Below are 16,137 nucleotides of genomic sequence, written 5' to 3'. Positions count from 1 at the left end.
AAATTGCTATAAAGGTGACTTGACTTGACATTCAGTGTCAAATGGCATCACTCACCGCTTCCACCAGGCTGTGAGCGCTGCTCCGCTGCTGCAGGTGATGGCCGCACAGTCGGGGTGGAACCTTCAGGAGCGAGGGTGAACGTGTTGACCAATCAGAAGCCTGCTGGGAATTCCAGAAGCCCCTGTGAACCAATCCTGGAGTGCTCCTAGCGCTGGGCGTGGTCTGAATCAGAGGGGTGTAGGGTGGAGGCGTGGCCGGAGGCGTGACCCAGGAGCGGATGGAGCGAGTCGGAGAGAGTCGCGTTCTACTTGATTCTTGTCCAGTCGCCGTCTTCACCTGCACAACCGTAAGAAAATATGATGCTACCGTGAGACGCTGGGTAACCTGTGCTTTAGAGCAATGTTCCAATTTCAACATTTTTTATGTACATGCCACAGATAATGTCTCACTACTACCATTGTTCATAATCTATTATGTTGGTGACACTGATCTACAGGGCCATCCTTAGAGAGGTAGGGGGGCCTCCACAAATCTTGTGCCATTGGAGATATTCTGCAATTATCACCTGATGCTGCGATAAGCCCACTGGATGCAGGGGAATTTCATCCTGGCTGTTCTGTTTGCGCAGACACTCGAAATGGAAAGCGGACTTGTGAGAAGCTGTATGGAAGAATGCACATACATCAGTATGTGTGTATTAATTTAAATGGAGGAATGTACAACAATCTAACAACTGTAGCAAAGTCTTTGCCCTTAAGGCTGAACCTGCACAAACAAAATTTTCTGATTGGAATTTTAAATAAATAAATAAAGTAATTCTACAATAATTCCAAAATAATCCTAAAATAATTCTAAATAACAGTGCCACAATATTTGACAGAATTTCTGGGGGAGGGGGTACTTAAGTACTTAAAGTATTTTCAAAAGGTGACCATTTCACTTTCAGTGGAAAACAGTCAAAATTTACTCCTAAATATCAGTATTCCGTTTTAATATTCTTAAAAGCCCAGTTCATCTTTATTGTTGAGCCAGTGCTGCACTATTTCCTCTCTATGTTAGGCAAATGTAATAAAAACAACTTTAAGTGCATACATATATATATATATATATATATATATATATATATATACTGCTTTATGGGAGTGAAGGATCCATACCATAAAAGATCAATATAACCATGTATCCACTGATCATCAGAGCTTTTTTTAGGAACTATTCAGTCCGATGTTTTTTCCTAATGCTAGCTCAGTTAAAAGAAGTTTGATACTGTTAAAAGTGTCTGATTATTTTCTAATATCTCACATTGAGCTGTAGATAGCAGGAGTCGTTTTGATGACCTCTGGGACTGCTGGGATATGAGCTGTTCACCATCATCACAGACGCATTCACACGCATCCTGCTGTCCAGACGGAGCACCATCACTAACAGTGTCCTCAAAGTATGACCTTTCAAGAGAAACCAAGAGAAAAAATAAAGATAACAGCTACTGCTGATATACACTTCCTGAAAACCATTTTCTAGCAATACCTGTCTGTAGTCAGCATGACATCATCCTCATTAAACTCGTCTCCGCTGTAATACTCCCCAGAGTTCCTGTCATCGTCACTGATGTCAGCTAAAGTGGAGGTTTCTACGTGGATGATCGGATATCCGATAGCACTGGCGCTCGGCCTGCAAGCCACAGGAAAATCAAATCATTAGTACACAAATCACCAGCCAATATCACCGTAATACACCGCAATATTTAGTGTCAATGTTGTTGACTGTTGACTGTCCACTTTATCGACTTAATTTAATCCCATAAGAGAGTGGAGCTTGATGCTAACTGATTTTAGAGATGTAATTCTGATGAACAAGTACATGCAAATTGAGTGATTTTTTTGTTTAAAAACAAACACTTCAAAATGGCATAAACAGTGACAATGTTCCACAGTATGAGAACGCTTTGAATGAGGCACAAATCTTTGTGCCTGTGCAGTTATTGAGGTGATCCTTATTTTAAACATCAAGACAGAGAGCTTGACCATCATTTCAACTGCTTTTACTCAGCAGACACAGCATTCAAACCTTTGCTAGCCTTTTAACACCTGCCTGGTCTGTAAACAGAACAGGAACCAAACTGCATGTTATCAGGAATTGCATCTAATTATTGAGGAAAAGAGAAAAGCAGCACATCAGGTTCTTCAATGAAGTGACCTGTTGGATGATTTATGACTGCAAACTCAGAGGTCAGAGTGAGTACACTGGCCGGTAGTCAAAGGCAGCAATGGAGTCAGGCTGTAGCATTGCTTGCATTTGAAGTTAAACAACAGCTGCTGTTTCAACGCGAGACACTGCAGGTGAATACGGTAAAAAACATTAACTAATAGTTTTCACCTTGCTTACCCAGTTGATTGATTACATTGATAATTGCAAACATTTGTTGTATTACAAGTTTTCTAAAATGTCAGGTTTAAATAAGCAAATAAGGCATTATTTAATGGAATATGTGCTAATTTGCTTCCCTTTCTAGTACAAAAATCTAAACACTGGATGAAGTCAGTTTCAAAATTCTTGTTTAATTTTTTTGACATATTAGAGTCAAAAGTTTTCACAGAGGAATTTTTGGATATCTCATTTTTATCACACAGGAAATACTATATTTTCACAATTATTTGAAGAATAAAATGTTGTATATAATCAAGCAAATTATATATGAACAAATCCCTATAAAGCTATAAAAGAAACACTTAACAGTGTCTGTTTGTTGTTTTCTTTCCACTAGTCCGAAAAAACACTTTATAAAAAAACAAAAAGCCCAAAATCTCAAATTTGACAGATGCCCGAAAAAACAGTGTTTTTGCCTGCAGTGTCTCGCCTTAAAAGAATATTCTTGGATCATTCTTGGTATTCTTGGTTTTTTATTTCACTGGGCTCGAAATATGAGGTGACACACAGGCAGGATGACAGTTTGAGTGGCCAAACAATGCTTCTTGATGCTGTCACCTCTGGCTTGCTTAGTTGGGGACACTTAATTTCTAGTGATATTGTCGACTTGATTGCACAGATACTATTTAAACTGAACTGACCTAGATGATGACATCACTGAATCAATGATGAACTGACCTTAAATTAAGTGTTCACTATTGTCCTTTTGCATTATTGACACACTGTTTTCCTGTTTAATACAGTAAAGCTGCTTTGACACAATCTGTATTAAGGTAAAAGCGCTGTATAAATAAATTTGACTTGACTAGACTCTTCCACAAACACTTAACAACCACACACTCTTAAACCAATGCACTTACACACACATACACACACAAATCTTCTCTATATTTCTCCAGCAAATAGTAAATCAGCATCTAACTGACCCTCTCAGAAAGTTCAGACAAGGCCATAAACCACCCTCTTCAGATAAACGCTTAAACTGAAGACGTCTGTAAGCATGTACCTCTCAACATGAAGGATCAGGAAACATTCTGTATGGAGGAATGGTCTCAGATCTATTAACATATGTTCATTAACATTAGACTAAACACAAGACTGATATCATGGCAAAAAGTATTAAATGAAGATGCCGATGATTTTTAAATTTCTTTACAAGTTTTTTTTTTTTTTTTTTTGCCTGCTGGGAAAAAAATTATTTTACAGTATTTTGAATGAAGATAAACAGTAACAGCATTTTTCCATGGCCTATTTGGCTCATATTTACCAAGGGTAAGCCCAGTTTTTCTTAGTTTTCTTTCTTTTTCAGTGGTAATCTCAGTGGTAGTGTGACCTCTCACCTTCTGGAGTGAGTCCTGAGCTGTAGTTCTGCATCATTCCTGAGGTTGAGGTAGGAATTTAGAGAGGACACCAGGGTCCCGGAGAGCCGCCGGCAGCGATTGTGCCAGCCGTTGGGAAAGGCAGAGGCTGATGGCACATTGGCATTGTTGATATTTGAGTTGGATGATCTGTCTGACATCGACGGACAGTAATTTTGGGTGGTGCACCGAGGAAGCGGGAGCTGCAGAGGACGCTGCGTGACACTGCTGTATTGATCTCCACTCACATGATTCCCAATCACAACTCCATTCCTCTGCACACACAGACAGCCGCATCAGAAACACTGACTTTTTTCCAGTAAAGATCCTTATAACAAGATGCATTTACTTTACTAAATAAAAACATTAAAGGAGAAGTCCCCTTCCAAAACAAAGATTCACATATAATGTACTCACCCCCTTATCATCCAAGATGTTCATGTCTTTCTTTCTTCATTGGTAAAGAAATTTTTTTTTTTTTGAGGAAAACATTTCAGGATTTTTCTCCATATAATGGACTGATATGGTGCCCCGATTTTGAACTTCCAAAATGTAGTTTAAATGCAGCTTCAAACGATCCCAAATGCGGTTGTAAACAATCCCAGCCGAGGAAGAAGGGTCTCATCTAGTGAAACGATTGGTTATTTTCATAAAAATAATACAATTTATATACTTTTTAATCTCAAACGCTCGTCTTGTCTTACTCTTCCTGAACTCTGTGTATTCTGACTCAAGACAGTTAGGGTAAATCATCCTACATCGCTGCAGAAGTACCGACCCAGTCTTTACAAAGTGAACATGCAAAGAAGATCAAACACCCTTAACAAAAAAGGTAAAACAGTGATATAGGACGATTCTGAAGTTGAGGGAGAACATGAGATGGGAGTTTTTCCACATACACTAACTGACATGAACCGGAACAAAAACAGTCCAGGCAGAGTAAGACAAGACAAGCGTTTGACATTAAAAAGTATTTAAATTGTAATATTTTTATTAAAATAACCAATCGTTACGCTAGATAAGACCCTTCTTTCTCAGCTGGGATCATTTACAACCGCATTTGTGATCGTTTGAAGCTGTATTTAAACTGCATTTTGGAAGTTCAAACTCGGGGCACCATATCAATCCATTATATGGAAAAAAATGCTGAGATGTTTTCCCTTAAAAAAACAATTTCTTTATGACTGAAGAAAGAAAGACATGAACATCTTGGATGACAAGGGGGTGAGTACATTATATGTGAATCTTTGTTTTGGAAGTGGACTTCTCCTTTAATGAATCATACAGGTAACAACACACAGTAAGAAAAATGAAGAACTATTAAGGGGTCATCGGTTGCAAAATTTACTTTTAAATGCTAAATGTAGTTAAGGTTCACAGAGAACGGCTTGTCACCCCACAAAAGAGAGGGGCGGGGTGAGTAGAGCTCATTAACATTTAAAGGGTCACGCACAGAAACGGGTCACTGTGAATAGAGCTGTTTTAGACAAGGTAAAAAGCGTGTTGTTTTACACTACCACTGAGAAATTTTAACCAAAGTATGTTATAGAGATTTTATTAAGAATCATTTCAACTTGTGGAAAATAGGCATCCAATGATTCCCTTTAACATTTTGCAGGATGTATGCAAACTTATGACTATAATGTTGTAAATGTCAGTTTTCTTCCACTGACTGATCATTACGCTTCATAAGACCTTGATGCATTTTCAGGAGATACGGATATTAATTTGGTCTTGGCTGTATTTTTCTGACTTTCAAAAACTGGCAGCCACAGACATGGAGTGTATGAATTTCCAAGGAATCTTCTTACTGTTGGTCAGTAAATTAACAGCAAATTTTCATTATTGGGTGAACTATCCCATTATTATTCCATATTCCATTACATATTCCATTACAAATTACTTTTGGTTATCTCCAACCCTGCTCCTGGAGAGCTACCATTTCAGCTCTAACCACAATCAAACACACTTGAACCAGCTGATCAAGGTGTTCAAGGACAAATCCTCAACCCCTCGATTTTGACCAAGGGAGCAAGTCTACTTCACAGTTAAACACAAAGGGGGCAGTATTATGGTGTGGAGTGCCATTTCAGCCTCAGCAACAGGTGACTTTGATAGCATCATGGATAAGAAAGTGTACCACAACATTCTGATGAGGCATGGAGTACCATCTGGGAGTTGTCTTATTGGGCCTGGATTTATTTTCCACGAGGACAATGACCCTAAAACATTCTTCCAACTATTGATGGAACTCCCTGCGATAGAAGGAATCTGCTGGAACACTGAAAATGTTGGACTGGCCCCCTGAAAGTCCAGACCTCAACCTCATCGAGCAAATTTGGGGCGAGTTGGAAAATAAACTGGACAGATCTATTGTACATTCAAAGAAAAGCCTTTGGCTTGAATTGCAGAAGACATGGAATAGCATTAGTGTTGAAGTTCTCAGAAAATATATTGACACTATGCCAGAGAGATTAGAGCCCTGCATTTCAGCCCGGGCCTGACGGGCCCCAACTTTTTTTTTAAACCCATAGGGCTGGGCTTTGGGCCAATTTTCACGTCATAGTTCAGACGCGGGAAGAAATCTGCGTTCAAGTGCATGCAATAGGCTAAAGCTTGCCACAAAAAATTACCATGAATGTGTCTGGGGAAATAGTAAGGTGATATTTGAATTATTTATTAATAAAGTAGTGCATTGTGAGTCAGTGTCGCAAAGATGAATCTCCTCATTATATATATATATATATATATATACTGTATGTATAAATACATATATTTATCATGTCCGTGATGCATGTATTCGCTGAGTTTTGGTTCATTTTTGTGAAGTGCTCCTGTTGAAGACCAGTGTTGGTGTTCTTTATTTTATAAAAGCAAAAAAAGTTTTACTAATATTGTGAGTGCACACAAATAAAAGTAGACCCTTTACAGTTCCGAATGATGTATTACTCTTATCTTTTTGAGCAAAAATGACAGCATATTTTAAATTGTTTCCACTGAAAAAAATGCATGTGATCGCGCCGGTACCTCCATGTCTTGCAAAGCACGATGTAGCTTCCACTCTTTGCAAAAAACGATTGGATATGTGTCTAACAGCACACATTTATCTAGGTTTAACGTTTCAACTAGGATTGTTATATGCTTGAACAGTTTTATATCTATAGATTTTATTTTAGGCAAGTCATGATGATCTGAGTAGGGCAAAATTGATCAAACATACACTATGATCAACTCACTGTCTGCTGCTTTCCGTTTGGTTGTTACATCTGAGTTAACTAGACCGACAGAAGTTAGCAAGTGAAGGGCTTAAAAAAATGAAGTGGAACACAGCCCAGTTCTCCAGGAGCAGTGTTGGAGATCCCACATTAGAGAAAGTACCTTAAAAGTACTACATATCATTTAAATCAATATTTGAATAGAATTAAATTTAATCGAAATCTGAAGTGGTTCATTCTGAATTTGCAAAAGGTGCTTTTTAATTTAATCAAAAACCTATGAAGCCAATCACATAATAATAAAATGAGGTTGATGCATTCCCTCTAAACTAAATAAATGACATTTGATTTCTAAGCACAATGCTCTAGTGTCTAGTCATGTGCACTGATAAAGACTGACGATCTCTACCCCGTATATCTCTTCCTCCTCATTGAGGTTGACGTCTACTAGACCTTCATCCTGTAGATCACACGATATGGCTCGACGGATCTCAGGGCCGATATCATGTAGTGTGCGCAGACCAGCCTACAGAAAGACAGACAAAAACACACCATTTCCATTTCTGTTTGACAGCCTTATGACACATTTAACATCATGATATAATATTTTTTAAATAATAAGATATTAATCAGTAGGCCACATTACAGCAGATCCGCATCGACATTTGTTGCAAGTGCTATCAAGTTTGCAAGCGTTTGAAAGCTTTAGTAAATCAGGGCCCAATGATTTCAAAGTTTAGTTCACCTGCAGAGCGGTGGTAGTGTTCGAATAGGGTTGGCAACCCACAAGTCCTTGCTCCTTTCTTTTCCTGAATTTCCTGAAGTAGTCCTGTATCAGGAAAGTGGCATAGAACTTCCCCACAGTGACGTCATCGTCTAAACACACAGAGCACACAAACAGCTAATGACCTACTTATATCATTACACAAAACTGCATGTATGAAGTTCACTTGTATGAAGTGTTTAATATCAGTGCTACAATATTCTGTGTGTGAGTCATGATCCATATCATATATGCACTAATATACTAAAAATTAGTTTAGTTAAATTTGTTTTCTTTAATCGATATTATGATAAAGTGAAGACAGAAATAAAATTGAGTGAATGTTCACTTTTGACATGACAATATTTGTCACCTCAAGAAGTTCCCTTGTTTGAGCCCTGGCCAGGAAGTCTTTCTGTGTGGAATTTGTACGTTCCCCTCGTTTTAACATGGCTTCCTCCAAATGCTCTGGTTTTCCCACAATTCAAAGACATGTACTTTAGGTGAATTATACCCTGTAGGCAGCTGTCTGCAGATGTAAGCGTATGAATGTTGTTTAGCCAGAGGAGAACAGGTGTAGCCTGGATTCTCCCAAGAACTTTTTTCTCCTTTTACCACCAAAATTGAGCTTTTGTTTCCTTGCCACCATCACCTCTGTTTTGCTCATCGGTGGATTAAATCATTGTGTGTTGACTTTCCAGCAGCTCCCTGTTTAAACTGTTAACAGTTTGTTGCAGTAAATGAATAGGTGTCATATCTATCGCAAGTTTGACATGGAGTACTGAAAGTCTCAGTACAAGTACCACTGCTTTTCACCCTATACATGCTTTTTGAAAACCTAAATACAAATAAACACAGTTTGTACAGTATCAATTCCATTACACCTGTAGAGAGTCCCCGTATACCAGTGTTTGAGTGTGTGTGTGTGTGTGTGTGTGTACTTGGTATTTATCACGTTATGGAGACCAAATGTCCCCACAAGGATAGTAATGCCAGTAAATTTTGACCTTGTGGAAACAGGCTTATAAATCATGCAGAATGAGTTTTTTTCATAAAGTAAAAGTGTGCACATTCTCCTGTGAGAGCTAGGTTTAGGTGTAGGGCAATAGAAAATACGGTTTGTACAGTATGGAATGTCCCCTTAAAACATGGAAACACAACATGTGTGTGTGTGTGTATGTGTGTCTGACCTCCAGCAGGTGGCACCACTTGGTCCAGGAGCTTCATGCTAGTTTTCTTCCAGATCTTCTTGATGACGGCTCGTAACTCCTCATTGGCTTGTTCCAGATTCCCTGAGAGACACAAAGTCATCATTAGTGACACCTTCACACCGACACAGACATGTGAAAGACTGCATCACAAAAGCTTTACCTTCAGTCTTGATTTTCAGAGCAGTTCTGACCAGAGCAAACAGTGTGGCATTGAACATGACCGTACCGTCACTGTTTAGTGGCATGTTCATGGCAACCAACCTCTGAGAAGACACAATATTTAGAGAAAGAGGGGATTTTAGACTGTGTTTAGTCTGTGAGTATAATGCATCTAATGCACGTGCGATATGTTTCTATTTACATTTCCTTTATTAATATTATATCACATGCTCCTAGACAGTACTTTTTATTTATTTATTTTTGGCCTAAAATGACTGAATTTACTCTGTTTTTTCTCAAAAACGGGAAGCATAATTTGCTTGATTTCGCAAAATCACCTAAATTTGGAGAAATCGCTTAAACAAACCTTAGAAAAACAAATCTTGTAAACTTCAAAATGTATGTCTGTGTGAGTGTCCTTTATACCTTGCAAGCCACTCTGTGAGGACACAACTTGCCAAATCCCAGCGGCGGCTGAATCCTGCGCAGTAACGTCACCACATCTAAGTGTTTTATTCGGCCCCTGATAGACACACACATAGTATTCACTGTCAAACAAAACACAGACAGAGTGATCTGAAAGTATAACATCTTTTGGTTATATACTTGGCCTCAGGATCATATTCCGACCAGATCCTCTTGAATTCATCTAAATGGTGCGGTCCAAGAATCGACCAGTCACGTGTCAGATAGTCAAAGTTGTCCATGATGACAGCCACAAACAGATTAATGATCTGGAGAAATAGAACAACAATAAAATGGAGCAATATCATCTATGTCAGAAACAATTATTACTGAGTGGGAAAACAAATGCAAACAAAGTTGCACTGTTGAAGAGAAAAAGGAAAATAACATAGTGTAACATCTGCTCCCTCCATGACCACTGACTGTTTCTGATTTGTCTGATTTATTTAGACTGTCTATTTTGATCTTCAACCTTCGGCTTGTATTTTTCAACATCCCTTTGCCTGTTGATTTGGATTGTTGCTTTCAATAAACGTCTGCTAATGGATTCAAACCCAACACTAAGCCTGAGTCTGTTACATAAATAGGAGTAGATGCATGATTATTAGAGACTGAATATGCTCAGAAGTACTAAACACACCAATACAACACATCTTAAAAGCTGAAATCTTTTGAGATACCAGAAAAGCACAGAGCATGTAGAAGCTGATGAAGTAGAGGATAGCAAAGTTGCTGCCGCAGGTTTTCTCCTCTCCAGGGTTATAGTCGGACTCAGAGTCACACTGTTTGCCAGGCAAACACGCCAACATGATCTGCTGCCACGCCTCACCCGTCGCACATCTGACATACAGTAGAGAAAAACAATGAAAGAATGCACTGTCCTTTTGTAAACTAGTACAATTATTGGCAAATTGATTTTGATTTTGAACTCTTATTACAAATTATCCCTCTCCTGTACTGTTCATCACAGACAGCTGACCAACATGTGAAAATTTGACATTTTGTAGACTTTTGTAGAAAGGAGGATGTGCATAGCCTGACCTTAGCAACTAAGCAAAGAATGTATTACTTGGTTTCTGATTAAATGTTATTATTTTAAATTCATAAGTGTGTTGTTGCTCTTCTCACTGAAAACATTCTTTTACCTTCACATTTTTACTAGTTAAGCTTCCATTTACACTGGTATTAATATTTGTTAATTTCGCTTATTTCACACTGCTTTGATAATAAGAACGTACAGCTTTTGACATTTCAGTAAGACTCACTCCACTTAACTAAAGTGAAATATAAATGCTCAAAAACATTCAATATTCTCATGAACACACCTGAACAGCAGGAGCACAGCTTGTGGAAAGGTCTGGAAATTATTGTTGCGGTTAATACTGGTTCCATCCACCATGGCGATCTTCCCGAACACCTAAAATAACGAAACCATCACATTATCATAATTCACAACAGGTTTACTACATTACACCAGCAGATGATTTACCTGCATTCCAATGACAGCATAGATGAAGAACAACATGGCAATAAGCAGAGCCACATATGGAAGAGCCTGAGAGACACAGAGGAGGAAATTAGATCAGCTTGTCTTCATTACTGAGTATTGATAAATAAACCCTAACACGAAATGAAGCATTACACAGTGTTAATAATTACAACATCACAACTTAATTAATGTATTTTACTAATCTGCAATCCAAGTGTTTTCTTTATATGGACTAGTTAGTTGTAGTGTAACAGTTAGCCTTAGTCGTCAGATCATCCAACCATATATGATATCAGTCAACAATTTAGCACTCCATGTTAATTTAGTTGTAAGTTTTTTTCTTGTCTTGATTTCCTTTAAACCTTCACATTTAAAACAAGTTGCTTAAAGCTTTTTTCTTCAGATGGCTGAATTGTCTACATCCATAATAAAAATGTGCAGAAGATAAAAGCACATAAGTAAATGTAGCATGTTTCTGTGGGCTCCGTGCTCAATCCCTAAACATGCCATCACTTTTTTGCTCAGCATTTTAATCACAGTCAAAAGTTAATGATTTTGAGACGCAAGATGGCACAAATGAATTTGGGTGTCGAGTGATATGGGAGACGTAAAATTGTCACTGGTATATTGGATAATTAGTCAGTTATGTGCAATTATTTGTCCACTCAAGGCCCAAACTGACCAATCAACGATTCCAGAAAGTCAGGTAATAAATTGCTTTATGAAATGAGTGTACCTGAAATGATTTGATGAAGGTCCACAGGAGCGTGCGAATGCCCTCTCCTCTGCTCAACAGCTTCACTAAGCGCATGACACGAAACAGACGAAAGAATGTGATGGAAATTCTTGCGCTGTCTTCTGTGTTCTGAGAAAAACACCAGACAGCATTCAAGACACAGTTCATGTTAATGAGGCATCATGTGTTTCCACTCTCTACTTCAGTGTGTCTCAGTGTGTGGACTGTGTGCGATGAGTGTGTGAACAGACCGTGCGTTTGAGCGTTTTAACGTTCTGCATCATTCACTGGTCATTTTCATGCAGAGTTTGTACATGCACTGCAGGCTTCACATTCTCAATAACAAATGCGTAATGCTCCCATACTCATTACAATGATCTTCTTTTCAAGACAACACACAGGGCATCTTACCCCTGACTATACTGCAAATACAGCAGCTTCTGTGTGCTTCAACAAATCAAAGGGCTCGTATTAAAACTCACATAATCAGCATATATGTTGTACTGTATATTATAGACAGCTATACAGCAAACTCGAGCTTGAATTATTGAGCTTCGTCATGATGAAACACATGAAATACAGTTGTTTATGTTTAACTAATTATGCCTAGACACTCCCTTAACAACAACAACAACAACAAAATGAATTCAGTAATTCAGTTCATTTCTACAGGATCACTAAGCTGTAAAAATGTGTTTATATACATGGCATATTTGTAACATTACAGTCATAAAGGTAATTCTCAGAAAACTGCGCCATTTGTGCCTGAAGCCTTCACACCTTTATAAAAAGGATTTCATTATATTATATTTCCAAACATTATATTGCCAAAAGGACTATGGATGTCACTGCCACTTTACTTCTGAAATTCAGATTAGTGGTCAACAAATGTGGGTTGTGACCTCTAATCCTGAATCTGTAGTTCTTGTTTGAGCAACTTGCTCAACATGTCACCCTAGTGTTTTTTATCCATAAAGCCCTACTTTCTGGCACATAGCTTGGGCTCAGGACCTCATTCTGCATTAGACTGCTTGTTGTATCTGCACATTACCTTCACAGATCACATCTTCACTGATCAGGAGGTATAAGAGCCTATTTGTCCAGGATAACACTGACCTCTTTGGCTTGATGCAGGGGATTCATGTGAGATTCCACAGACTGTATGTTACTGAATCCTAAATGACGCAGACAGTGTTTGAAGCAGGATCTTAGTTCTACATAGGAAATATCTGGACTGTCCAGGTGTTCAAAATGATTGAATTTCAATCCTCAAGTGACAGATGGATGAACAAAAAAAAAAAAAAAAATCACAGAGACAGTCAGTCAAAGCCTCGTGGGCAAGTAGTGCATTAGCAGACCAGAGTGTGAGTCCTGACTTGAGATCTTTTCCTAAACCACTTCCCCTTGCACTGTCCTAGCGAAATCATGGGAATAAGACCCAAAAAATGCACAGGGACAAACATAGATGCAATTCATTTCAATTACTTCAAAAAGTTAGGATGAGATTTTTCCATTTAAACTATTACAACTGCCAGCTGGCTGATATTTAGCTGAAGAACAAACATTGTAGTCGAAAAGATCACTAAACAGAGTTCATTCATCTAATAATGTGACTACGTTCCTCCTGCTGGTATCAGTAGTAAGATGTGGAAACAAATGGCACCTTTCCTGAAAATGACCCACATAAGCTTCACCTTTAAAATCTGGACAAAAACAGACAAAGATGCTGGGCTTGGATCACGCTTTTACTTACATTGATCTCTGTGATCGCAATGTCAACGATGCTACCAACAACAATTAAGGCATCAAACGTGTTCCATGCATCGGCAAAATAGTGCTGCGGACACCCAGCGAAACAGAGAGATGAGAGAGAAAAGGAGGATTGGAAGAAAGAGATGAATTGACAAAGGAACAAGAAGTGGGAAGAAAAAGACAGAAGAAAATCACAGTTATGATGCTGCAGCCATACACAGAAAGAGCGACACAATGTTGCTGTGTCTCATTCCACTCCCTGTTTCCCTGTTACGTCACTCAGTATATTGTGAACGCACACTAATTCTGAACACACTTACTACTACAAAGAGTCCTACACCACAAAACATTTGGACTTGTTTTATCGCGCATCTTTGTTGTACCGCAACTGTTATTAAAGTCATGAAATGCCATCATGTGCTCATCCTCCATTTCTGTCAAGTTGAGAGACTGAACAAGTCATGATGGCATGACAATTTAGTAGAAGTAAAAACAGTGAGAAACCAATGCTCGCTGTTTTTTTTTTTTTTGTGGGGCATTATGTTATTTTTTACAATGGGACATTTCTGATGTCCAACTACCTAACCAGTTCACTGTAACTAGAGAGCAGATTGAGACACATCCTACAAAACAGCTATAGGCATTCTGGGTATGTATTTATAACAGTAATGTTTTATATGATGAATCTCATAATAACATGTCCATGTCACATTTCACCCTAAAAAAATGGAAATGGAATTTAAAATGGAAAATGGAATTTCTTTCCATTAAGAAAATAGAAACCTTTGCATTGACATCAATTACCATATTTACTGACATATCACTCGAAACTTTTATAAAAATCATAATTAAACAGTATTTGGAGTGCTACTTGTGCACAATGCACATTTGTTAATATTAAGCCTAAAATGTGTTTTAATGTTACTTCTTATAAGGATTGTTTGATCTTTAAATAATATCAGTCTTTAAATGCAAGATATTTAAAGTGTACCTGAAGTGCACTTGCAATATTTCCACTTTAGCACAACCAAATATACAGTACTTCTATCTTTATACTTCTAATATCTTTAGTTAGATTTCAGCACTACTTCAGCACCATCAAAGAGCATCAAATACAAAATTAGTTGTTCCAATTTAGCAGACTTTACATATACCAGTTTAGTATACTAAAAGTACATTTACATGGTATTTTTATTAAGTACATAATATGTAAATGTATTAGAAGCATCCTTAGCATGAAATGTATTTCAAAGTGTATTTCAAAAACATTTTAATATATTTATTTTTCACTAGGGGACGTTTCACTTGAATCAGAAATAAAGCCATTCTTATGTAAATTGTTATATCTGTGATATATTTGTTTTATACTTTTACTTTATTTATTTTTTTACTTTTTTTTTTAATACTATTTTCAAAACATCAGGTCAATTCACTAAAGAAGCAAGTCTCTTATGCAAATAACTTAAATTCACTGATACTTAAAGGAGAAGTTCACTTCCAGAACAAGAATTTACAGATAATGTACTCACGTTCTTGTAATCCAAGATGTTCATGTCTTTCTTTCTTCAGTTGTAAAGAAATTCATTTTCCTAAATTAAACATTTCAGCATTTTTCTTGTATAATGATTTTTGAAGTAGAGGGAGAAAATACAATTGGACTTTTTTTTTACATACCCTAACTGTCTTGAGTCAGAATACACAGAGTTCAGAGAGAGAAAGACAAGACGAGCATTTGAGATTAAAAACTATTTAAATTGTATATTTTTAATGAAACTAATCGATCGTTACACTAGATAAGACCCTTCTTCCTCGGCTGGTATTGTTTACAACCGCATTTGGGCATTGAAGCGGCATTTAAACTGTATTTTGTAAGTTCAAAATCGGGGCACCATATCAGTCCATTATATGGAGAAAAATGCTGAAATGTTTTCCTCAAAAAACATAATTTCTTTGCGACTGAAGAAAGAAAGACGTGGGGATGACAAGGGGGTGAGTACATTGTATGTGAATCATTGTTTTGGAAGTGGACTTCTCCTTTAAAACCTACTTAAAGTATAGTTAAATGTTTATTTCAAATACAAAAAATATAAAAATATCAACGAATTAAAATTCAGTTAATACCCACATTTTATTTCGGTATTAATTACATTTTAGGTAATAATTACCTGCAATAAAATTACTGAGTAATTTATAATTAAAAAAAAAATATTTTAATGAGTAACATTTGCTGTCTCTTATTATAGTCTACACAATATTATTATTTTTATTATTATTACAGTGTTCCAATAATGTTTATACTACTAATAGTTTACATGATTACTGTCTCCTGCTCCTATAAGAAAGAAGCAGAGACTGGGACAGACTTTTAGTATCACCACTGCTTAAAAACCTGCGGTCTAATCCTGTTGATGTGAATAAGCCTGATCTCAAGAAGGTTTGAGCTTATGGACCTGTTGCTGTGACAACAACTCTGAACTCTGAACTCTAAAGAATGCAGGATCTAAATCCTACCTTTATCTAGATTAAATCCACATATGAACCATCTAGCCTGTCTAGCTTTT

At 37.4% G+C, this 16,137-nt stretch overlaps 1 protein-coding gene across 1 annotated transcript in view; it reads right to left on the bottom strand.

Annotated features, from left to right (window-relative positions):
* Positions 1 to 16,137, bottom strand: part of cacna1db (calcium channel, voltage-dependent, L type, alpha 1D subunit, b) — a 62,645-nt gene that overhangs the window by 1,679 nt on the left and 44,829 nt on the right. The window contains 16 exon segments of the mRNA XM_051117794.1: positions 56 to 337; positions 567 to 661; positions 1,304 to 1,446; positions 1,529 to 1,672; positions 3,769 to 4,061; positions 7,411 to 7,527; positions 7,747 to 7,877; positions 8,955 to 9,056; positions 9,136 to 9,238; positions 9,561 to 9,657; positions 9,741 to 9,868; positions 10,280 to 10,439; positions 10,925 to 11,016; positions 11,089 to 11,154; positions 11,825 to 11,953; positions 13,578 to 13,661. Of these exon segments, the coding sequence (XP_050973751.1) occupies positions 56 to 337; positions 567 to 661; positions 1,304 to 1,446; positions 1,529 to 1,672; positions 3,769 to 4,061; positions 7,411 to 7,527; positions 7,747 to 7,877; positions 8,955 to 9,056; positions 9,136 to 9,238; positions 9,561 to 9,657; positions 9,741 to 9,868; positions 10,280 to 10,439; positions 10,925 to 11,016; positions 11,089 to 11,154; positions 11,825 to 11,953; positions 13,578 to 13,661 (2,166 nt within the window).

The sequence above is a fragment of the Labeo rohita genome, chromosome 8 (genome assembly GCF_022985175.1).
Source record: "Labeo rohita strain BAU-BD-2019 chromosome 8, IGBB_LRoh.1.0, whole genome shotgun sequence".
In the NCBI taxonomy this organism is placed as follows: domain Eukaryota; kingdom Metazoa; phylum Chordata; class Actinopteri; order Cypriniformes; family Cyprinidae; genus Labeo; species Labeo rohita.
The sequence above is the reverse complement of the archived record's forward strand: the minus strand, read 5'-3'. Positions and strand labels throughout refer to the sequence as shown.